Below are 25,565 nucleotides of genomic sequence, written 5' to 3'. Positions count from 1 at the left end.
GAAGCGTAAACTGGTTGATTTTCATCGGACGAGATCTTGCGCCCTCTCACCCCAGGGAATACTGCTCTAGCTCATTGACATGTTAGGAACTAGGGCGGAGTTAGGAAACAAAGGCCTCGCCAGTTATTGTTTGTGCTATTGTCTCGTTTTATCATACTTTGCCGGCGAGTTTTAAAACCTAGGTATTCTTCGATTTCAATATACGTCACAGGTTGATATACAAACGCTCTTGACCTCAGTCATGCTAAGCGACTAGGTCATTATCCCTACACAATGCCCGTTTTATGCACTGTATTTCACTGCGGTCACGACGCTACCAGAGACAAAGAGTACAGATACTTTAGATTTCCTAAAGTAATCACATCTCAAGGGGAAAAAACGCAAGAACTGACCGAAAAGCGTAGAAAAAAGTGGATTGCCAATATATCACGTGCAGACTTGACAGAGGAAAAACTTCAACACACACGCGTCTGTAGTTATCATTTTATCACTGGTAAGTTGTTGTCAAGATTCGAAGAAAATTATACTATAGTTAATGTTTGGACGTTTAGTGAACATTTTACTACAAGTCTGATAGTAAATGCTAGTTTAAGTTTCGCAATGTCGCACTCCACGTGCTACTTATAATAGAGAGGTCGCAACCAGTAAACAAATAATTTATTTTGACCAGGAAATCCATCAAGCCTTTATGATGTTGAGAATCCTGACTGGGCACCCACTCTTAATATGGGCCATAATAAAGTGAAAACAGTGAAGACTCCAACGTCTAAAGATCGAGCTGAGCGTGTGACGCGCAGATGTAAGAGGCGCCAATCTTCCACGACAACACAAACAACTAAAATATCTAAAAATGGTAAGAAGCTTTAAATCTATTAGTCTAAAAAGAACGCTCTTAAAGTATACCATACATTTGCCGTTTTAGATCAAGCACAGAATGTTGACCATTCTCATGAGCACGGCGTTCAAGAATCAAGTGTAGTACCAGATACAAATGTACCACCTGAAGTAATAGAGATACCATCGCCCGATCTACAGGAATCACAAACTGAATCTGCCACTGCTCTTTTCAGCGAATCCATAAATATTACAGAATTGTCAACAAAACTCAATGCGCAATGCCAGACAGACCTCAGTTCACAAGATATCAGCAACATGGAGGACTACATCACTACCACAACAGACGAGATAGTTGACTTAAAGAAAACTGTAATTGAGTTGGAAACTAAAGTCCTACAGTCAGCGTTGACGAAGGAAAGTTTTACAAATAATGATGCCAAAACAAAGTTTTACACAGGTCTGCCAAATTTTGCAATAATGATGGCAGTTTTTAATCTAGTTGCTCCCTCTGTCATGGCAACATCAAGAAATTGTATAGCAAAATTTTCAGAATACATATTAACTCGTATGCGTTTGCGTTTAAACCTGCCGTTACAAGACCTCGCATACAGATTTAAAGTCCCTCTCCTACTGCTGGTAGGATCTTTGAAAAATGGGTTGATGCTATGAGTGATAAATTGGGATTCTTGATTTGGTGGCCTGAGCGCGAGGAACTAGGGAAAACAATGCCCAGAGTTTTCAAGAAAAATTTTGGAAATAGGGTCGCTGTGATAATAGACTGTTTTGAAGTTTTCATTGACAGACCATCTAGTTTAATTGCAAGAGCAATGACCTGGAGCAACTACAAACACCACAATACTGTGAAATTTTTAATTGGCATAACACCACAAGGTGTCATATCATTCATTTCCCAAGCTTGGGGTGGTAGAGTAAGTGACAAATATTTAACAGAGAACAGTGGGCTTCTCAAAAACTTGCTGCCTGGGGACATTGTACTGGCAGATCGTGGCTTTGATATCTCTGATAGTGTAGGCCTTTGTCAAGCATCCCTAAAAATTCCAGCCTTCACCAGGGGAAAAAATCAACTTTCAGCACTAGATGTTGAAGAAACAAGGAAGATTGCAAACGTTCGGATTCACGTAGAAAGGGTGATTGGTCTGGTACGAAGGAAATACACAATATTACAGACAATTCTACCTATTGAATTCGTGACCGCAAGACATGGGAAAGCTGAAGCCCCTATTGACAAAATTGCTCGTGTATGCTGTGCGCTTACTAATTTATCAGACTCAGTTATCCCCTTAGTGTAAATAACACATTTATCTAATTGCTTTTTATATAATTTGAATTTTTAAAATCTATATAAAAATAGTGAAGTTGTCCTTCTATTTAGTACTTATTCATTGGGAAATATATTTAGCAAACTAACAGCAATGTAAACATATCAACATTGTAAAAATCAGTATGAAACATTACAAAGAAACTGTTAGGGTTGGAATATTTGTAATTATTGCACCTGTTTGTGCACATTCCACTATATCTGTGAAATAGTATCATTACTAAATTGTGCAAATTTGAATAAGTTAATTATTTTCCATTGTTTGATCATGATCAGCACAATTTTGTATATAATTGTGCATTGCATTTCACAGACAAAATGAATGCATTTTTAAAAACATTAAAACATCCTTCTTCATAATGCAGCCTTAGAGTGCCATTTTCCTAATAGTTCTGGGAGAATTCCCTTTTTAAAAAAACTTGTTGCTTTGATTACTGTATTGTCCCAGAATACAGTGTCTGCAGTCACTCTTTCTATGTGTATACTGCTTTCGGTCCACACAATAAAATCGCAGTATGCTACTTCAGCAATATTGATCTGAGCTTGCACCTAAAAAAATGTACAACAAAACTGGTTAAATTTTTTGTATTAATTTGTATTTTAATTCAATGCTACTTGTTGCGATTGTTACAATCTTACCTGGTAAAAGTAGGCATGGTTCCTATCTAACTGGATTTTGCCATCATTCTCAATTAAGCAACTTTTCTTGTTGGATGCCAGAGTTTCTATTGATTCATTCTTGTGACAAAATGGACACTAACAATACATATCAAAATCAATACAAATATTTAGACATCCGAAATGCAGTTATTCAAAGGCAACTTTGTGTATAACATTTAGAAAAAAAATGCTTGTAATGGGCATTCCTATTTTGTAAGAATCCTTTTCAAAAAGATTTAGGGCCTGTTTTAACATGAGGTAGACTTAATATACCATACCTTCACTTCACACAATCCCTCTCCGCAACAGTCGCAAAGTACAACACTGTCAGGCAAAGCTCCAAGATGAGGCCATTTGGGATTAATGAGTAACCCACTGTCAGCCACTGTAAAGCTTTCATGATGTTCTGTCATTATCTTCACATAGTAATCTCTTGCCTTCTTCTCATGATTATATCCCCATCTGAAATGTACAGAAAAGAATTTGTAACTTAAAGCTGGAAAAAAAGACTTCATTTGAGAATAAATAGCCAATTGCATGACTGTAAATGGCACTATACTGCCTAAATGTATATTTTTGTTTTGTTTTCTAGATGATCATTAGTTTATTTATAAGAATTAATATACATAGTTGCTAACCTTGTTGCTAACCTTGTTGCTACAGAAGAAAACTGATGTGCCTCTGGGTAGCAGATTTGTTTTATTAGGCTTTTTGATGGGTTTGCAAAATTAGTGTGGCATGCTGATCTTAACCTGGAGGCAGTAATTCTTCCAGCTCGCTGCTCAAACCAGACTCTTGATTTGGATTGTTCCTTTGTATCTGATTCAATTGCCCTGCATTGTTTTTCTGTTAGACTGACCGAGGTATTTTCGGCCAAGACGAGTAACTCGGCCAGGGAGAGATTCTGGTTTTTCTGGCTTAAACAAAGAAGTAAGAGGTGGAGCAAGGTGGCACATCTCACTTGGTTTATACCCATCACTATATCCCGGGACTAAGGATAATATAGCTGGTTTTGTGCCTGCCATGGATAACTGATGAAACAAGTTAGCCATTTCTTCATCAGTAGCTTTGCTCGGTGGTCTGTCATTAGCTGGCATTCTCCTTGATGTTGTTGGAAGCACATTTTGTGTCTGCAGCAAGTCAAAATTCTTTTTTTCTAAAGTAAAATCCATTTCATTCACAGGTATGTAAGGGATCTATAAGAAAACACTGGCAATAAGATTTGATTGGATGAATATTATATTTTTTAACTTCTTACAGGTTTATATTGGATTGGATAAATATTATATTTTTTAACTTCTTACAGGTTTATACCGTGAATGACAGAGGATGTCACCCAAAACCCAAACGAAAACCACAACATACAATAAGGTTATACTGCACTTACATCTTTAACATAAGCTGGCATTAACCACTTGATTTTTTCTTGAGTACAAGTTGTCGATGATCGCATCCTTACTCCAGTTTCCAAAGCGAAAAGTGTCGCACAGACGTGAGAGCATGCTTCAGCCAAACTACACGGTTAGGAAAAGAAAAATCAGTCGAACAGTACTAATAGAAAACACCTAAACATGTGGCTCGAACTTGAGATTCTATCTGACAAAATTTCTAGTAAGCTTGTTTATATTTGTGTCAAGTATTCGTACTTACCCCGCCATACAACTGGAGTGAGCTGCGATTACGCTCTCGTTAGTCTCAGAAAGAATCCAAACTGATAAAGGAGTTTCTCTCGCACGTTGCGAGTGTTTGACCTGCATTTAAAGAGTGCGATATTTACACTTCCGTTCAGTGAAATGTGCATGTAAATGTATGGCATTCACTTACCCGAGAGAAGATCAATACTTTGTCTGGCTGCACTTCTTTGGCCAGGATAGAATGAACCCAGCCTGACACAAAAAAGTTGTATGATTCCAACGATTTGTACGCCTTCATCTCCTCTTTTGTTCTCCACGAAGTTTGCACCAAGAGATAGTTCACAATATCTGGGTATTCGGCCGATGGCCAAAGCTTTTGTTAACTTAAACGGGTCGAAACCAATCATCCTAACTTTCTCCACGTATCGCTTCTTCGTAACTTCATCTAACGTCTCGCAATACGCTGAAAGCATTGGAGAATGCACTCCAGAGTCACTGTTCGACGCCATGTATACGCCATGTATACGCCATGTATACGCCATGTATACGCCATGTATACGCCATGTATACGCCATGTATACGCCATGTATACGCCATGTATACGCCATGTATATGCTGTTCGACGCTTTGTATATCAAGCAAGATGGCGCTGATCGGTTACGTCACAGATTTTTACCACGTGATTGAAAACGAAGAATTGAAAATGCTAAAGCCTACAACGGCCGTTTGCGTCCGACTCTCTGCCAAACCATTTCAAATCAATAAAGTTAACATTCTCGTCATTGAATACCCCTCGAGTTTTATAGTAGTTTAAGCATTATGACTATGAAGAAAATACTCATACATTGCGATTACTTCTGAGATAGCGATCAAGAACTAGAGATCATTCAAATACAGCTGAATCAGTTCACCTTTTCCTTTTTTTCGCTTTTACACATCGGACTGTTATCGGCATGTCACTGTCAGGTGATATTTGTACTGCACCCGAACTAAATTATTTCTGAGATGGCGATCACAATGAGAAAGGAATTTATTAGACTTAAAAAAACTAGAGATTATTCAAATACTACTTAATCAGTTCACTTTTTTTCGCTTTTACAAATGGAGCTGTCATCGTGTAGTAAAGTAACTTATGAGATTCATAAGGTCGTCGATTTGAGTTTCCATTTACTCTAAAGAGCAGTTATTTGGGATTCGTTCCAATCTAAATGCCGTCAATAAAATCAAGAAAGCTGTCGAAGCACCATGTAACAGTACAAGTGTTACCATCAGGTTCTTTATCGAGTTCAGGTGATGTCTCCCTAATGCTGTTATAAATTGCGATAGCGTACTTGCTGTGCGCTCTTTGTTAGTCCGCGATCTCAAGATCGCATATGCCGATGTGGTTATAGTTTCTAGTGATAGTCATATCCAGTGTATGGTTACAATCAGTAATCGCTTCTGGCAGTTCTACGTTCAATCAAACTTGGCTCTGGACAGTGCAAAGCTCCGTCAAAATTACCTTTCTTATATGCTTTTCACAAATCAAACGAGAAATACGATATTTTTTTATCGATTTCTCTCGCCTTGATGAAACCTGAAAAAAGTGCCAACTTTGTCCACATAAAAACCATTGTTTTCAGTCAAATTTAACCATCGGGATTCAGCAAACCAGAAAACCAGGCTTCCAGCTATGGCATAGAGCCGTACTGCGAGCGTTTCTAGTGCAGAGTTTCTTTCCAGACGTCAGCTTCTAGTCCTCGTTTGGCGGGTAACTGGGTGGAGAGTGCTAAAAACGTTGCTCGGATTTCGTTTTCACCTCGAAATACATAGGTAAGGATGGGCCTTAACGTTACCAAATATCAGTTAACTTTAATTTCCTACCTCAACCGGAACAAATAACATTGGTCGATAAGGCTTGAAGGAAGGTTTCTTTGATAAACAAGAAGTGGGACTCGTCATACAACTAGCTAAAATAAGACTCTTCGGTAGAAGTATTATATTGACAGATAATTCAAGATTTTCCTGGATTGGTGCATCAATAGGTAAAGGTGAAAATGTAGAATTTTATGATTTTTGTGTCACCATGAAGGATATGAACCCACCGGTTTTCAATTATCCCCCCCCCCTCCCCCTCATTCATCATCGACGACTGTTTTAAATAGCTACAGAAATTACTGAAGTCGACTGTGTATTAGAGATCATAGTCCACTTCAAAAGCCACTCCCCCCTCCGTGAGATGTTTTATTGCCGCCACTTTCGCTAGAATGGTTACAATCCCATCGATAAAATTGTCGTTGCAAACAATGAAAATAAAGCAACATTATCTAAGACTTAACAACGGAGTATCAGGTAAACTGAAGCTTTTCACACATTGTTCTATTAATTTGTGTCCATTTTCTCTTACGAGGGTCACTTTATTTTTCCATATCATATGAATATACTCAATGTATCCAACTGATTCTGCAAAAGACCTCACTTTCTATCGGTTACTAATGTAAAAACCCACGCAGGGTGCCAGTAAGAAGTCGTAATAAGGTTTATATCAGCGGTCAAAATTAAAGAAACCCTATGCACTTTGACTTTTTAGAATTTCTCAGCCTTTACTAGTCTTCAAAACTGAAACAGTCAATACGGACTATTTCTGAGAATCAGCGAGATGTTTGAAGGATTGCTAATTTAGGGTTACTGAAGGGTGCCCCCCGGAAAAATCGTTCCGTGCGTGTTTCTATAAAAGAAACCATGAAAAACTATATACCACTGTAAAGCTAGCGCTTATAGCGCATAGATTCTGAAAATAACCAAAGTTTTGATAGATTTTCTTTTGGAAGGCGCGTGCAGGCCTTTAAAGGCAAAACTGAGGGTGACTGTTGAACTGAATTACCAGCCTTCGCGTTACCGCGGACACTCCAACAAACCGGACTGTATCACTCAGCGAATAAAAGGCTAAAAGAGGATGCGGGGCTTTTTCGATATTCCTCTAGGTTCCCGAGGGAATCTATATTAAAGTTGGACAAAAAATGTTTGGACGAATATTCTGGCCAATTTTCTTCAAAATATGACAGAACTAGATACTCTTTTAATTCGTTTAAGTAAACTCGTGTAAAATCAGACATCAAGGTTTCGGTCTCCAAAGACACTGATTTTAGGTTTTTGTCTAGCATCAAGAGTAAAATGTCAAGGGTTCAAAAAAGTGAACGAAATTTATTAGTTACTTAATTTTTTATAACTATTTGTATCTTGTGGTCAGAAATGTTCGCATGTTAACAAGCGCGTTATCTCAATTTAGCACTTTCTCACATTCTGCCTTTTTACTTGCGCGTGTTTTAGTGCGTAATCAAGTTCGTAGTGAAAGGATTTTTGACAGTGTTCTCCTGTCTAAGTAATCTTTGTTGGATGTCTTTTGAAATCTGCCATGCTTGATATGGAGAAGAAACTAGAGAGTTTAAGGTTTGAATCAATCAATTCAAACAATCACTTTATTTAAACTCACACGAACACAGTGTACTAGAGAAGATTATAATTATTACAGAAGTGTTACAAATATATATATATATATAAGGAATACAGTACAATAAGAGAACAGAAAAAAAATAAAAATAGAGAGTTTAGGGTTTGAATCAATCAATTCAAACAATCACTTTATTTAAACTCACACAAACACAGTGTACTAGAGAAGATTATAATTATTACAGAAGTGTTACAAATATATATATATAAGGAATACAGTACAATAAGAGAACAGAAAAAAAATAAAAATAATTTACAATTCATTGTCACTAAGGATATCTAACAATTGAGGAAGGAGAGGAAGAAAAGAATATCTAAATACATATGCTAGTTGTGTGGAGTTTGGGACAACCAGATTAATAGTTCTAAGAACTAATTGGGTGGGCGTCCCAGAACAAAAAATTCAAACAAAGGGAACACAGTTATGATAAATTAGGTAAGAGAGTATTACTTTCATACTAACTATGAAGAATAAAATATATTTACACAAACTATTTAACACTATTATAACCATCAATCATAGAATTCTTTATATTTTGACCAAAACTAAAACGGGAGTGATTTGTTTAACATCAATTACTTATGAATTCAGAGAGTGGTACATGTGTAACCAAGGGAACGAATAGCATATTGAGTTGTTTGAACTGGGTTTACAAACGCATTCTCATTCAGTGATTGACGTGTATGTAATGTGAATGAACAGAAGAAATTGGCTTTAAAAAAAATTAGTAAAGCAGGAAGAAGATTTTTTTGGGACCACTGACAAACAAAAGAAAGAATCTCAAAATAAATTATGTCAGAGAATTTTGAAGAGGTTGAGAGATTTCAGGAGTGGTTCTGAGTGTGATGCTGCTTCAGAAAATGTCATAACTCTGAGTATACGCTTTTGTAAAGTAAACACTGGCTTTAAATAAGTGGAGTAGGTTAAACCCCAAACTAGGATACCATATGTGAGAAAGGGGTAGATTAGTGAATAATAAAGCATATGAGGTATATCAATGCCAACATATTACCTCAATTTTGAGAAGGTTCCTACATTTTTTGACAGTTTTAGGCAGAGCTCATCAATATGATTCTTCCATGTCAGACTTAAGTCAAAGGTAACACCTTGATATTTTACCGTGGAAACTTGTTGGATATTCAAACTATCAATAACAAGATTAAATGACTTGTGTGGTTTTATGTTTGAGAATGTAAGATAATAAAATTTGTTTTAAGAATACTAAGGGCTATTCTGTTAGATTTCGTCCACTCTGCAACTGCTTTTAGCACACTATTTAACTTTAGTTCAGGATCGTTAAGGTTCTTAAGAGCAGTAAATGTTAGTGTCATCTGTAAATAAGTGGAAGGTGAGCAATTTTGAAGCATAAGGTAAGTCATTGATTTATAACAAAAACAAAGAAGGTCCAAGAACAGATCCTAGAGGAACCCCACAAGTGACTGATAGGGAATCAGTGTCATGGCCATTAACACACAAATTGTTCTCTGTCGGATAGATAACATTGAAACCAATCATAGACTTTACCTCTTTCTCCATAATGATGCAGTTTCAACAAAAGAATAGATTGATTTACTGTATCAAAGGCTTGTTATAAATCAATGAAAATACCACAGCCAAACTCATTGTTGTCAATTGTGTTTACAACGAATAGATACAGTGATACTTTTGAGTGGGTGATTGGTTGAACACTTCTGCCTGAAGCCAAAATGAAGTGAGTAGAGAATATTATGACATTCAAGATAACCATAGAGGCACTTATACATAGCTTTTCATATATTTTCCTGAAAACAGATAGCTCTGATACTGGCCTATAATTATCTTTGTCTTGTCTAGAGCCTTTCTTGAAAACCAGAGTAACTCTTGTCAATTTAAGTTCATTTGGAAAAATGCCATAGAGAAAAGAATCATTAATTAAGGACGAAAGAAGTGGAGAAATGTTGATTTAAGAACTTTTAGCAATGTGACTGGAATACTGCAAGGGCCTATAGATTTGTTATTGTCCATTTGAGATATGTAAGTAGACCTTCCAACTCTCACGATGTCGTCGTGAGACTCACGATTTCAAGACTCATCTCATGGTCTCACGATTTAACTTCCAAATCTCACGGTTTTCCACAATGAACTAGACGCTCGAGGAGCATTCACTCGGGCTTCATTTAAAGCTATAGCATTCGCACAAAACACGAGTACAATTCTAATATACATTCTATGCATAGCGAGATCTGAATTGTTGTACTTTTATTGACACTGTAACATCATTATGTTCCTGTACAGTGGTCATATTGAAAACTTTTTCGAGTTGATGACAGTAATCATCATGTCTTCTATAATTTAAGTACTTACAAACAACTCCTTGGGAAGAGCAAACCAACATTCACGATATATCGCTTGTATAATAGTAATATTGGTTATGTACGAAGGACCAAATCGTACTTTACAAGTATTGAAACCAATAAAAACCAATAACAGAAACAGGATTTTTAACGGAAGAGCTAAGCTTAAATAGTTAACCTTACTATTCAAGTTGCTTCTGTCAGTATCGTAATCCAAGTCGCTGTTGTTGGCGCCACCTTCGAAAATGTGTTCTCGAACATTCTAATTTTATCAGCAAGTGAGGTGTTCGTCTCCGCATCAAAGTTTGCTGTTACATCGGCTGTTCCAGTTTAGCCAGAGTTTTCGTAATTTAAACTTGCATATGGCTCATTTGTTATCTCGCAAGAACTAGTATGAACTTTGCACATTTGGCTAGCTTTCGAGCCATAGAGTTCGTGGACCGGACCATTCCGAAAACTCCCGACATCATTTAGCGTGGGCCCACCACAAACGGCGTGTGCGTTTGTATGTGAGATGAGCGTATAAGAAAGGAATATTCGCCACATGGTCTTCACCAAACACAGCATTCAGTAAATTATTTTATTTACAAAGAGCGGGTTCGTGACGACGTAACGAAAGCTGTCACACTCTCATCCCCAGTTTCCTCAGCTTAAGCAAGGAACGCCTCGGACCATGACCCCCCTTTAGGCGACTAACAACGGCTTGCATTTTAAGACTCGGGCTTTCCTACGAAAGCCCGATTAATTACAATCCCAATCAGACATGGGGTAAAATCTACTCAATTTACAAAATAATAGTTGCGAATGGCCACGTGCATTTCTCCTCACGGGGAATCTCGGCCGAGCTATTTTTAAACCTCGCTCTGAGTTCCAATAAGAGCGTAAAGTTCCCTTGGAAGGATTTATTTCATGTTATCAGTATAGCCATCCTCGGAGACCCAGGGGCTGAGTCGATTTCAAGTTAGGGCATGAAGAGCCCCTGGGGACATTGTCTTACAAGACTAGTTCCAAACGGTCGCACTCGTTCTGCCATCTGATTGGTGCCAGAAAATCTTTGTGTTTTTCTGCCCAATCAGAGTGAAGTGTGCTTTAGAGTACTTTCGTGTGTTTTAACACGGACATATACTAGTAGCTCAGTTGCTCGCTATGTTTGTCTGGACCTTGCAACGGAGATTTGCTTGAGGTGAAAAGTTTCAGTCTCAGCACACAATGTAAGAGAAGTCGATCAGATTGTCCGCGAAAATCTTACCGGAAATTATACTGAATACTTTCGCAGGTATCACTAGAGAACGTGTTTTAAAGTTTGCGAGGTTTGTATAAAACACGATGATTGCAGTCATTGATATGTCGCTTTAAACGTTAAAGGAGATTAAAGTTTAAATCTTTCTAGATTTTTTGCATAATTTGCTGTGACTGAAACTTTGCCAATCCCATGAAGTTATTTCGTCCCACGGGCCACGCAGGTATGTCGAGCAACTGGCGCATTCGCCTACGTAGCTTTCTGTTTTCTGTGCGCGCCAAAATCTAATCTTAGTAGTAAAGACAATACGGCCAAGGTTGCAGAGAACGTCGAGTTCGTGGACGACCTCCAGCAAGTGCTAAGAGAAAGCTTAGCTGTGTTTCCGGTTAGCTAATTAAAATCTGAACAAAAACTTATGAACGAGAACATCGCGGGAAGGAGAGATGTTTTCCAGCAGTTACCGATGGGCTTTGGAAAGAGTTTAATCTTTCAACTGCTGCCTAGAGTGTTGAAATTCTTGAGCCAGGAAGGCCACGGATTCTCTTCTTGTCCCTTGGTCATTGTCATTTCACCTCTTAGATCGATTGTTTAAGACCAAGTTAAATACCTTTGATCATTGGAAATCGATCCGATGCTGTTTTCAGTGGGAAAAACAAAACCAAAGACCAAGAAATTTTGGATGGAAAGGGCGGGTTTACTTTATTGCAAATGTCAGCTTAGTAGAACAGGATCATCTACCCACATCTAATAAGCAAAAGTTTCCACGCTCAGCTTTTCTTTTTTTTCAAGCGAAGATGAGATTCGATTTTGGCACGCACAGAAAGTTGCACAAGAACCAGTTGCTCGACATACCTGCGTGGCCCGTGCGACGAAATAACTTCCCGGGATTGGCAAAGTTTTAGTCACAGCAAATTAAGCAAAAAATCTAGGAGGATTTAAGCTTGAATCTCGTTTAGCGTTTAAAGCGACATATCAATGACTGCAACCATCGTGTTGTGTACAAACCTCGCAAACTTTAAAACACGTTCTCTAGTGATACCTGCGGAAGTATTCTGTACAATTTCTGGTAAGATTTTCGCGGACATGATGGATTTCTCTTACATTGTGCGCGGAGACTGAAACTTTTCACCTCAAGTAAGTCTCCGTCGCACGGTCCAAACAAACAAAGCGAGCAACTGAGCTACTAGTATATGTCCGTGTTAAAACACACGAAAGGACTCTAAAGCACACTTCACTCTGATTGGGCAGAAAAACACAAAGCTTTTCTGGCACCAATCAGATGGCAGAACGACTGCGACCGTTTGGAACTAGTCTTGTGAGACAATGTCCCCAGGGGCTCTTCGTGCCCTAACTTGAAATCGACTCAGCCCCTGGGTCTCCGAGGATGCAGTATAGCGGAACGAACTGAGCGATCCTCTGAAAACGTCCAAGACCCTCCTGTCGGTGTTTAATGCAATGATGAGCACAAATGAGCGCCACATAATTAAGGTACTTGTTTGTCTAATTTCTGTTAATTAATGCTAAAAGGGCACTACCCTTACCAAATCTACATATATGTGACATATATATGTTACATATGTATGCCACATATATGTGGCATATATGTCAAATATATGCCACATATGTGTAACATAAATGTGGCATATGTAGGAATTTGGCACTCATGTTGCATATATATCACATATATGTGACATATATATGTAACATATATGTAACATATATGTGGAACCTGGGAACCACAAATGCACCCTTACCAAATCTACATATACGTGACATATATGTTACATAAGTTCAATCGTTGCACATATATGCCACATATATGTGGCACACATGTGTAACATGTATGTCACATATATGTAGATTTGGTGAGGGCATGCATATGCAGGTCAACCTAAAGGCATAGATGTATTATAGTTGATAATAGCTAGCCAAAAACAATTGCAGTCAATAAAGAATAACCACAATCCTTAATTGAGATCACAAAATCATATATTTCTGTAAGGCATGGCTTTGCGAAACCTGTTAATATGTAAACAAAATAGAACTCATATATATATATATATATAAACGTAAAAAACCTTATCCTTGAATCATGGAGCTTTGTAAACAATTATTTGAGAAAATAAAAATTAAAACTTCGCACTAAAACTTCGTGCAAAGTTTTAATTTTTATTTTCCTAAATAATCGTATATATATATATATATATACATATATATATATATAAGTAGAAGCTTGTAAGGGGTCCCACAAACAATGCTGATCAGTCTCAAACGCGTTGCCTGGAGGATCACTGAAGCGATCGTAGGCTCTTGAAATAACGTAAATAAAAGCAGAAATGTAATGGTCAAGAGGCCAACTCCAATGTAGCTTTAGTGGTCTATTAGCCCAACGTTTCGACCGTCTTGGTCTTCCTCAGGAGCATACTAATTACATACTAATCACATACAAATTACATACTAATCTTATTGTAATTAGTATGCTCCTGAGGAAGACTGAGACGGTCCAAACGTCGAGCTAATAAACCAACAAAGCTACATTGGAGTTGGCCTCTTGACCATTACATTTCTGCAGTTCTTCTAAATTTTATGAGCCAATCTTTTTTCATATTAAACAGTTATATAAAACATGAACAGCCTGTATATGCAAATGAAAAGCTGTACCCAAATGTAAAGCAAGAAAATGCTCATAGACATATATGGTTGTGGCAAACAAAGCATATATTTTGTATTCCTCCTTAAACAAAGTGAATGACTGTTTACATCAATAAAATGGCCTGAATTACAACGTACCGCATCAAAGTGATGTATTTCAGTTTTATCCTACAGGCAAATTTTATTTCCATTTGTTGTTGGATATATGGCTATATGCAATAATGATAGAGTTTAATTAATACAAACGAAAATAAAAATTGAACCTAGGATAAAACTGAACCACAACATGTACACCAGTGACATGTACTTGGTAAATTACAGGTCAGTTGGAGAAACTTCTCTTGAGTTAAAGCACATCAATTGCCACAATCAAGTTTTTTTCTATTTTCAAGGGCATTATAGATAAAAAAAGTAGATAACAATCTCCCTCAATGGATGGTCCCGCAAATATGCAACATTCAAAAACATTAACTCAGAACCCATCAAACAATAAACCAGACATTCAACTGAGAAAATGATAAGTCTATTGCCCATATAGGTTACTGATGAGCGCATGAACTTCAATGGAATGTATTGGACAAGATTAAGGGTCATAAAACGCAAGTGCATGCTAACGATATAGTGTCAACATTCTTTCCTTTTTGAAATTCCTCTGTGGCATCCTGTGCAGGTGTCCTGGATGGTTTTTTGCACAAGGGCCACTTTTGAGTTCTTGAATTGGGACTATACAAATGCTGTCAAATGAGAAGCAAGATATATACTTAGAATCATAGATTAGTTTGTGATATATCTTAAATATAGTAATACTAACAAAAGGTTGCCACTCATTGGAACCCAAAAAATTCCCTGACTTTTCTCTGACTTTTCACTGACCTCAAAACATTTTTCACTGACCTTGAATTAAATTAATTACCAAATTATCGAAAGCGCAGTGCACAAAATATTATTAGCACAGAGTCAAGCAGGGTTTGATGGTTTGTTTTATTTCCTTGGGGTGCACAACTCAAATATAAAATGGCTAAGGCTAAAGACATGCAGGGAACAATTTATGAAATTTCTCGGAATAGCATAGTTCTATTGTTCTATGATACACTTCTCCATCGCTTTTAAGCTTTCTATCCGATTTGCTACACTTGATCGACTACTTCACAAACCTCTGTGGAACCCTCAAATCAACATTCCCCTACTTTTCACTGACTTTGACGAGAACTAAGATTTTCCTTGACTTTTTGCAAAATTCCCCTGTAACTCTTCCCTGACCTTGAAAAATTTGCGGGGTTTACAGACAGATGTAAGGAAAATTAAAAACACGATCACCCACTTTTCAGCTTACCTTTATATATCCCCCTCAATTTTAAATAGAGAAATGCTTGGGCCTCCATATTACCGTCACCATTCAACGTTTTTGCAGATTTTGGAAAGATTTTCGTATAACCCCCTACCAGTCAAAAACAAAGCTGTAGTCCCAAAGGAAATACGTTGTTTTTCCTCTGCTTTCCTTTATCCAAGAATTGAATACATAATCAAGTATGGGGATATAATACGGAAGTCTTGTCCAGATTTTTATATTACAGACGTTTTTTGACATTGCGTACAACTCTCGCTCTGTTTGCCCCGTTTCCAAAATGGCGGATTTTAATAAACAGTTTTATAATAATAAACAGTGTAACGTGGAGAAACACTTAGCTAGAAGCTAGTTTACAGGTTTTCCACGAAACAACTTAAACAAATAATTCAAATTGAAAATAACGTTGTTAAGAATCCCAACTGGCCGAAGGCAAACCAGTTAGCTATATTTCAAGCATGGCCGAGGATTTGAAATTCGGGGCTAATCCAAGTAGTCGCCAAGGCGGGACTTGAGCCCAGGAGCGACAGATTGCAAGTCTGGCACGCTGACCACTCGACCATGCTGCCCTCCTTTTACCGCGAAAAGAGCTATTGCAGCATGGAAAAGCAAACACTGTACCGTCCTTTGTTATTTAGTGGCCTCTGTATTGACATCAATGAAAACAAACGGAAATTTCGGCTCATCCTCGGTGTAAAAACCTGTAAAGCTCACGAGTGACGTAAAACAAAGACAACTAAACATTAAAAACAAAAGCGTACAGCAAAACAATTCCTCATGACACAAAGAAAACCTCATCAGGTTTTTACACCGAGGATGACCCGAAATTTCACGCTCTCAAAACATGCCGAAGGTAGCGAATCTTTATGGCAAAGTTGAATCCGCAATCGGCCTAGCTTTCAAACAAAATTCCTCTGGAACCAAGGTACAGCGGAAAGCATTTATTCGCAGCTAAGACAACTATCCATATAACGCAGTTAATTTTGCATGACTTACCAAAGCCGTTAGCGAAGCGAGAAGGCGCCTTTGTTTCTCTCATTATGAGAAAAGTTGTCCAAAATGGGAGAACACTAGCGAAATTTATCCGATGAAACAATGCTTCGGTGTCACAGTGATATGTGTACCCCCGTGATATGTGTACCCCCGCACACATATCACTAGTGATATGTGTACCCCCTCCAACTGGCGGCCAGTGATATGTGTATCCCCCACCCCCCTCCCCTCCAAAAAATAAATAATTACGGCTAGCTTGTGTTAATAGACGCAAATCGTTCACTGAACCATCTTCCACAATCAGAACTGTAAAGACACGACTCGCGAGTCCGACAGTTCTTATGGGCCAGTAGCAAACATCAAACAATCTATTGGTAATATAAAGGAATCGAAATAGTCATGTAAACAAAAATATATGTTGGGGATACACATATCACTGGTGACTGCAATCGTATCGGCTTTGTCGCCTGTCTAGCACTGAAATTACTTGCCACTAGCTCCTTTACTGGCTAGTACGTAAGTGCATGAGATATTTCACCAACTGACAGCAAGTTTTATTGATTCCCAATCATATTTGTCACTGACAAATTTAAAAAGTACACAGACGACATCGCACTAGCCAGGGGATACGTATATCACTGAGATCTCTCGTTCAGTGATATGTGTATCCTCAACATATCTCGGGGTTAAGCATATTACGGAAATCGTAGTAAGTGATATGTGTATCCCTTGGTAAAGCAAGCGCTGTTGTCTTTCTAGCAAATTACTAGCTAAGCTTATATATGTCTAGTAAGTGTATTATTGATTCCAAATTGACAGACGACAGCGAGTTAGTCAGGGGATACACATATCACTGCGATCGCCGTTCAGTGATATGTGTATCCCCAATACATCTAGGGGATACAATGTGGATACGCATATCGCGGCAATCGCAGTCAATATGTGTATTGTTATTCAGTTGCATTGTGATCTTCTTCCGTTTATATTTTGGATCGGAAACTTTAAAATATAAAACCACAAAATTTGTTCCTCGTAGCCATGTTTTCTTTGAAGGTCTAAGAGGCCCGGGTGCAAAGCTTCAGTGTTTTGTGTATCCCTAGCAGGGGTACACATATCACTAGTGATATGTGTGCGGGGGTACACATATCACGGGGGTACACATATCACTGTGACATCGGCACTTGCGACTCAAAAACTCCCGCTCTTGTCGACGCTCTTGTCTAGTCACATGAATATTACCACGTGATGCGTGCCCTCAGGCATTGTGGTCTTTCGTGATGAGTGCCCTCAGGCATTGTGGTCTTTCGTGATGAGAGGGCATGCGCTTTACATGCCATGTAAAATGGTGGAACGTTAAGAAGGCGAGATGGGCACAACATTCATCGAAGAGAAGTATCCCTTCAAAAACCCAAAAGCACTTTTTATCGACAGCAGGATAAAACGGTACAACTTACCTCAGATGAAGATGAGCAAACTCCCGAGGAAAGTGGGAATGTTTCGCTAGGAAATCGCAAATCAGAGTATTCAGATGACCGTGATGACAATTAATGCGGACTTGAGTATGTCGGAGACTATGTCAGATATGTCATTGCCTTCATCTCCGGACCATCAAGGAATGTCTTCGCCTGAAGACAACAGCGATGATATTTTGGACATGAATTGGAGCGGTGTCTCTGAAGGTGATGGAAGAAGCTATCGTGAAAGCTTTTCAGATGATGAAGAGAAATCAGTTGGTGGCGACATCTCCAATCAAACAGAAATTTTTAAGGATCCCTTTGTGTACCCAGGTTCACTACTTAAACTGTCTGAGAGCGTTCTTTTGATCCTTACTTTGGTGGTTGCTCGCAATCTAAATGGAAATTGTCTTTTAGGTGTAATTGCTTCGATTAATTTGCACTGTATTCCTGGATTACTTAGCAATTCAGTGTGTCAGCTCATTGAATGCTCTTAAAAAGTACTTTGCAGACTTGATACATGCATGGGCCATAAGGTAGAGTTGTACACAAGCCATGAGACCCACACCATCAGAGCTTATCCTTGCTATATGGTTTGCCTGTTTTAGCTACATGTATTTAAAGAATTAGTGGCACCGAAATTCAGGTATTTCTCTTTGGTATTTGTAGTTCAGAAGAATCTCACTTTTTATCAAATAATTTAAGCAATTTTGTTATGATGACAGCATAAATAACCCAGCCTAGCTTCACCAAAAACTTGGATTGCATTAATTCATTTGAGAGAAAGGTTCAAGCAGGATACATGCAAGCTATCGTTTAAGTAGAGGCTGATAGTTTCTAAAAGAAACTGTTTGGGGCTGCGTCAGTAGGGGCAATGAAATAATTTGAATATATCAACAAAGTTGAAATGGTAAATTGGCCACTGTTACGATTATAAAAGCTGACGTTATCATTTAAGTAGGATTGGCAAAATGTTAAATATTTAATAGTTCACAATCAGATCTGCATGCATGAGTATATATAATGTGCTTATAGAGATTGATATAAGCACTTTTCCATTTTAAGTTTGTTATTCATACAGTGTAATAAAAATGAAAACAGCACTGCATCATGTAATATTTGAACCCTACAATGGAATTAGGGACTCCTCAATTTACTGTATCAGTCCATGCAAGGCTATATCGATAAATATGAGCAAACATAAATGCTACATATATGTGCAAACTTGCATACATGTTACATATATGTTTTCATCCTCGCCAATTTTCATATATGTCACATATATGCAGACATATGTGACATATATGTAGAAATGACTGTAGCATTTTAACTATATGTCACATATATGCACATATATGCACATATATGTGACATATATGTGCAACAATTGAACCTATGTCACATATATGTCACATATATGTAGATTTGGTAAGGGTAGTTAAGGCAGTTTGAACACTGCTACGTATAATTGTTAGCGTTGAGATTCCTTCGTTTTGAACCATTTTTTGTAAACCTCTCTATTTGGTCCTGAAAACTTGTTTTGTAGTTTTTTATCAGCTGAAACACAATGGATACATCTCCTAAAAATACTTGGCAAGTTTGTTGATGTTAAAGACTATTCATATCATGAATTATAGATAATTTAAACTGGGAGGAAAAGTCAAGGTTGATTCAGAGTGACCCAGTGACGTGTGCACAACATTTTGGTTACCAGTTCAATCAGCTTTTAAGGCGCTTTCTAATGAGCAATGCTGCTCCCTTAGGAAAAATTTCAGACTGGTTTCAGAGTTGAATACGAGCAGAGAGGTTCACCACATATTTGTATGTTAATTTGACTTGAAGTTACACCAGTGTATTATTCACAAATAATCACTTGTGAAAAATCAGTTAATGATCCAGAACTGGGACTGCTTGTCAACAAACAGATTCATAAGCACTCTCAAACTCGCGTAAAAAATCAAAGATGGAATGCAGATTTAATTATCCACAGCCTCCAATGAAATCAACCAGAATTCTACGTCCTATTGGCAGTGATGTTTCTGAAAGTGACATATTAGAAAACATAAAGAAAATTGCAAACACATCAGTAAGCATTAGAATGATTTGAAAGAGGCAGATGACATCACTTTTGAACAAATGCTAATTAATCTGGACATCACTGAACAAAACTATTATCTTATAATGCTATTTGATCCAACCTAAATTCTCCCACCATATTTCTGAAAAGAAATCCTAATGAACAACTACAACAGTGCCTGTCTAAGTGTATGGAGAGCAAATATGGATATAATTAAAGTTTGTTTTGGATGTTTATGCTTCTGCAATGTACATTGTATCATATATTTCAAAAGCCCAGATTAGGGAATGAGTCAGCTTTTTACAACAAGCATACACCACTTTCATAAATGACCGCCGGATTGACACTCTTGTGTTTAAATTCAAATTAGCCTCACTAGCCTCGCTTGAGATAATGTATTCTTTTGAATTTTGAACTGGAGAACGAGGCCAGAAAGGCTAATTTAAATTTAAACAAAAGAATGTTAATCCAGCAGCCATTTTATGAAAGTGGTCAATGTGAGGGGGCAAAGAAACAAAATTGCAGCATGAAGCAGCAAGAGAGTGATATTGAGAATAAGTTTTTAAATAGTGGGGAGATCAGTGCTCAAGGGGCAGTTTACATATAGTTCTTCAGCGACCAACAAGGAAAAGCTCTAGAGAGGTAATTTTTATCACCACTTCACCCCCTGAAGAGAAAGTTCAGCTTTTGAAACCAATGAATGAATTAGAAGAAATGGGGGATGACTCTGAAGACATTCACTCTACTGGTCCTATTAAGAGCTACATAGAAAGACCAACAAGCATAGATAATGTTACTGGCTGATTGGGCTGCATTGTATAATTCACCCAAAAACTCGTTTGGGAAAAAATCTAAAAGTTTGAACACAGATAACCTTCTGCTTGAGACAGGGAAAGATGGTGTTGATGATGAATTTGCTGATTTAGACTTCAGACTGTAGGCAAGCACAATGCAAAAATTGCAAAACCAAAGCAGCATATAAAGCCTAAAATAATTAGAAGTGTTTGGTTCAATGTGAAATCTTACTCTGAAGAACATTTCTGTGAACTTATTATGCTTTTTACTCATTGGTGAAATGAAAAAGCTGATTTAATAGGCAGTAGCTCTTCATATCAGGAGCATTTCCTTCTTTTGAATGAAAAAGTAGACAAACAAATGCATCAGTATGCTGTCTGCAGTGAAGATATGAATGACATTGAACAGCATTTACATGACACATAAGTTAGTAATTCCCTGCAGTATGACTTAGTAGCACCAAATGCGCAGAATGTTGAACTGCAAGATGAAGGAAGCTCTTGGTAATGAAGATTTACATCCTGATTTCAATGAACATTGACCTTTCAGATGATATCAAAATTCCTTCCACATCATGCCACAATGAGCCACCTATATTAAGTGAATTACCAGATGATGACTGTCGTGGAATGGTTCAGATTTGAAATAAAAAGGAAAAAGAGTCTTTTTTATCACATTTTGCACCACAGTGAAAGCACAGAGGCTCCTTTTTATTGCTTTCTGAGTAGTGGAGCTGGTGTGGGCAGATCACATCTTCTAAAAGCCTTGTATCAGGCAGCCCTTAAGTATTTTAACACAAGAGCTGGCGATGATTTTCATCAGATTAAGGTCTTACTATTAGGTTCAACTGGGAAAGCTGCTTACAACATTAAAGGTAAAACTATTCACAGTGCACTTGCTATTCCTGCCTATCAGTCATTGAAAAATTACAAACAATATATCTTGACTTAAATAGACAAAACACCTTGAGAACTCACTTTGGAGGTGTCAAATTGATATTCTTGGATGAAATTTGAATATGTTTGCCATACAGCTTAACAATAGGCTTAAAGATAGTAAGGGTTGCAAAGATGATTTTGGTGGTGTTTCTTTTATCACCAATGGTGATTTGTTCCAGTTAGAACCAGTAATGGATGACTATACGTATTTAAACACCCCCAAAATTCAGTTTACACAGTTCTTGTTCCAATTTTATGGCAATAGCACTTTTCAATGTTTGAGCTCACTGAGATCATGTGGCAAAGAGATAGCAAGTTGTTCACAGAACTTCTTAACAGGTTATGTGAAGATAAACACATAGCAAGTGACGTTGTAAAATTGAAAGAAAGAGTTGTGCAAGAAGACACAAACAACCCATTTGATGCACCCCTGTGACCTATATTTACAAATGCAAACTAAGGTAGATTAATTTAATGATGAAGTACATTAATGTAGCTATTGAAAACAAAAACAGAATCACAGCACTAGACAGTGTTTTTGGAGCTAATTCTTCTGAGGTTTAAGGAAAAATATTAAGACAAATTTCAAATGACCCAAGAAAAACTAAGGAGTTGGTATTGAACCTCTACCTTGCTGAAGGTGAATTCAGCTTGTAATGAATATAGAAACTGAAGATGGCATATGACAAATGGATGGTGCTGGGAATATCATCAAATTTGTGTAACTAAATCAGTAAAGCAAACAGTCTCAGGCGTGGTTTGGGTACAGTTTGATCACTCAGATTTTGGTAAAAAAAAAAAAAAAGACATGAGAACAGACATCTCTATACCCAAGGAATTGACCATAGGGCATGGACCCCAGTAAAACCAGCTACCATACAATTTTTTGTTGGTAAAAACAAAGCAACTCAAGTTGTCAGAAAACAGTTTCCATCATGCCCTGCAGCAGCAAAAACAGTTCATAGATCACAGGCGGATACTGAAACTAAAACTGTTGTCAACTTAAGTACTAAGAGAACCATTCCACATTTACACTCTGTAGCACTAAGTAGAGTTACCACCTTTGAAGGCTTATATATAACTGATCTCTGTGCAGACAAAATTGTTATCCATGCCATTGTTGAGAAAGAAATGTAGTGATTAAGAACAACAATACTGCTAATCTTAAACTTTGTATATCACCACTTAATGGCATAGCTAGTTCAATTCTAAAAATCTGGTACCTGAATGCAAGACCACTGCATAGACACAAGACATATGCAAAGACTTGAACTATTCAAGTTCTGATATCACTATTTTTGCAGAAACAAGATTTAGTTCTCAAGATTCTTGTGACAAATATAACATAGTTGGTTAAAATCTCTTTTGGAATGACAGTCCACATACATACTGTAGTCTTGGATCAAGACCTTTTGGTGGTACAGCTGTGTTTAGAAAAATCCCATATTGCCCTGGATATCCGTTCTGTTACAATGTACATGGTATTGAAATAACTGGGATTGAAGTCACAATTTGTGAGAACAGTACAGTCTTGGGTATTTATTGCTCTCCAAAATTCCCAGAGGACAACTTTGTCAAGCAGTCTCAGAAGTGCTACATACCATTTTGACAGAGAGCAACATTATTATTGGAGACTTAAATGTAAATTGGCTTATTGAGGCAGACAAGCTACCTTTGTGGAATTTACTATTTAGAGATAAATGTAACAAACAGTTGATATCAACATACGCAACTTACAATAGAACATTAATTGATCATATATTTACAAACATCTCACTTAAATATACAAGCAGGTGTTTTAGAGACTTCACAGATCATAACGCAATATGGACCTCATTTCTTAGTGATATTAACTGATTATTTTTTATCGAAAATTCAGACAGATTTAAAGACAAAAAATAGAAATTGATACCCCGTAGTGATTCAAAGAATGCTCATAAACTCAGTCAGCCAGAGTCTTAGTCACAAGGCAAGGTTGTACATTACTGTCATACAATGGAAAATTAGCCAACATACGTGTATAGATTCATATTTGAAAGAGACCACACAAATGACAAGACTGCTTTCATTTAATTAGAAATCAGCAGTAATAGTACTAATAGCAATAATAATTAGAGTAATAATTTTCATAATAGTAAAGTAAACAAACTGTCTTTCATTTGATAGCTAGTCAAGAAGTGGCTTGTGAAATGTGAGTCATTATCCAGTATCACCAGTTGTTACGAATTATTTTGCTTGGAGCGCCCGCTGGCCATCGCAACTGTTGAAACGCTATACCCAAGACTGTTTGCGCGCGAACACTAGAATTGTAACGTTGTTGTGTTTACCTCGTAAAACTACAATTCTCGTTTTATTTGGTCTTACCATTGCTAAATCCATTTAGTAGACTTGTTTTTCATAGGACTATCATTGTAGTACTGTTAAAATTTCAAAATTCATGTTCCTTCTTTCCCCTTCTCATCGAACAGATTTCATTCAGAGGCATCACTTAGAGAGGACATGTGTACATGACAACAGCACTGTCTTACAGTTCTCCTGCGATGAAGAATACAGCTTACTGAAGGGTCTCCCAAGATTACATCAAGTTACTTCTGTCAAGTTACCCCAGCAAAACAACATACTGCACAATGCATGTTACTTCAACTACAAAGTTATACTTGGACAACACTTTAATCTGCACTTTTATTTTATACGGATATTACATGATAGAGATATTTTATTTTATAAGGATTCCATTAACGACTTCATGACGCATACCTGAGCTTTAAGAAGTTCTTGGACAACACTCCAGTATATCTCCCGCCATATTTCGCATTGTCGTTTAGCTCTCGGCATTAACTTGGATGACGTGACACATTGCGCACGCTGTCGTTTAGCCTACCTCATTGTTCCGCTTCGTAGGCACGCTCTTGTTTAGTTCACCTCGTTGTCACACGGTTGGCGCATATATTTAACGCGGCTCTTTTTTTGCCCGCTCGTTCTTTTTATGTATGTCTCTTGCCTTCGGTCAATAAACGTCTTCTCTTGCTCGGAGTTTCGGCTCAACTTATTGGCGTCCGGCAGACGCGATTGTGTCTTTCGTCAGCTTCTGCAGATGGGGAGCTTTCTTACTTTTGATTTTTTCGTTTATCGAGCATCGTAAGGGAGTTAGAATTGGAGTAATATTATTAAATATATCACATTCACAAATGCACTTTCAATACGGCCTTCGCAGGATTTATAATTGAGAGAATTCGGAAACGTAACCATTGGCAACGTTTATCACAACAGGTTAATCGTAACACTCTTCGTTTGCTGCAGCAACGGAAACAACAAGATCTCAAACATTTAAAACTCTGCCCTGTACACCATTAACGAAAAGCAGCGTGTTAATCGGGAGCTCTTTTCAGAACTCATAGAATCCTCGGTCAATACGGAAAGAAGTGTGGATAGAAATACGAGACGTAGTCCAGTGTTTTTCCCCCTTCTTGAGAAAAAATGAAATATATTTGTAGCGTGGCAGCTCAAATTTAACACTTGCCTGAAGATTTTAGACTTAGTGTTCAGTGAATTGTTCTAAGTGAAATGCGGCCGAATTGAAGCTTATACAGAGAAACTTGCAAGTTTCTTCACGTGATAAATTAGGGAACAAAGTGCTCGACGCGTGTGTTTTAGGAAGATAGCTGAATTCAAAGGAACATGAAAATTGCACGGGATGATAGCGCCGTAAAACTCGGCTGCAGTGACTGATGTGGCCTTCCACTTAACGCATTAGAAAGGATATCAGAGCAAGCTCTTA

At 37.6% G+C, this 25,565-nt stretch overlaps 2 protein-coding genes, 3 long non-coding RNA genes and 1 other non-coding gene across 7 annotated transcripts; 2 read left to right on the top strand and 4 right to left on the bottom strand.

Annotated features, from left to right (window-relative positions):
• Positions 1-319: 319 nt before the first annotated feature.
• On the top strand, positions 320-2,147 carry LOC111343402 (uncharacterized). Its single transcript, XR_015996351.1, has 2 exons — positions 320-853; positions 923-2,147. It is a non-coding gene; the product is annotated as an uncharacterized LOC111343402 (transcript).
• A 254-nt stretch (positions 2,148-2,401) lies between these two features.
• Positions 2,402-3,881, bottom strand: LOC148742575 (uncharacterized). 2 transcript variants are annotated; one of them, XM_088757562.1, is made up of 4 exons: positions 3,487-3,881; positions 3,115-3,298; positions 2,816-2,932; positions 2,402-2,725 (listed from the first exon to the last, which is right to left on the bottom strand). In XM_088757562.1, exons 1-4 carry the CDS (start codon positions 3,810-3,812, stop codon positions 2,531-2,533), a joined length of 822 nt encoding a protein of 273 aa, XP_088613688.1. In that variant the 5' UTR covers positions 3,813-3,881; the 3' UTR covers positions 2,402-2,530. The 2 variants fall into 2 exon arrangements, with proteins under 2 accessions (XP_088613688.1, XP_088613690.1); XM_088757564.1 differs by lacking the exon at positions 2,816-2,932.
• Positions 3,882-4,459: 578 nt separating this feature from the next.
• LOC148742574 (uncharacterized) lies at positions 4,460-5,095 on the bottom strand. Its single transcript, XM_088757572.1, has 2 exons — positions 4,661-5,095; positions 4,460-4,587 (listed from the first exon to the last, which is right to left on the bottom strand). The coding sequence occupies exons 1-2, from the start codon at positions 5,076-5,078 to the stop codon at positions 4,532-4,534; spliced, it is 474 nt and encodes a 157-aa protein (XP_088613698.1). The 5' UTR covers positions 5,079-5,095; the 3' UTR covers positions 4,460-4,531.
• A 7,584-nt stretch (positions 5,096-12,679) lies between these two features.
• LOC148742571 (uncharacterized) lies at positions 12,680-24,820 on the top strand. The gene is made up of 2 exons (XR_015994377.1): positions 12,680-13,021; positions 24,256-24,820. It is a non-coding gene; the product is annotated as an uncharacterized LOC148742571 (long non-coding RNA).
• LOC148742573 (uncharacterized) lies at positions 14,229-16,634 on the bottom strand. Its single transcript, XR_016000218.1, has 2 exons — positions 16,527-16,634; positions 14,229-14,919 (listed from the first exon to the last, which is right to left on the bottom strand). It is a non-coding gene; the product is annotated as an uncharacterized LOC148742573 (long non-coding RNA).
• On the bottom strand, positions 18,936-19,407 carry LOC148742572 (uncharacterized). Its single transcript, XR_016000217.1, has 2 exons — positions 19,339-19,407; positions 18,936-19,307 (listed from the first exon to the last, which is right to left on the bottom strand). It is a non-coding gene; the product is annotated as an uncharacterized LOC148742572 (long non-coding RNA).
• Positions 24,821-25,565: the final 745 nt, after the last annotated feature.

This window comes from Stylophora pistillata, chromosome 1, assembly GCF_964205215.1.
Source record: "Stylophora pistillata chromosome 1, jaStyPist1.2, whole genome shotgun sequence".
NCBI lineage: Eukaryota > Metazoa > Cnidaria > Anthozoa > Scleractinia > Pocilloporidae > Stylophora > Stylophora pistillata.
This window is presented reverse-complemented; position numbering and strand designations above follow the sequence as displayed.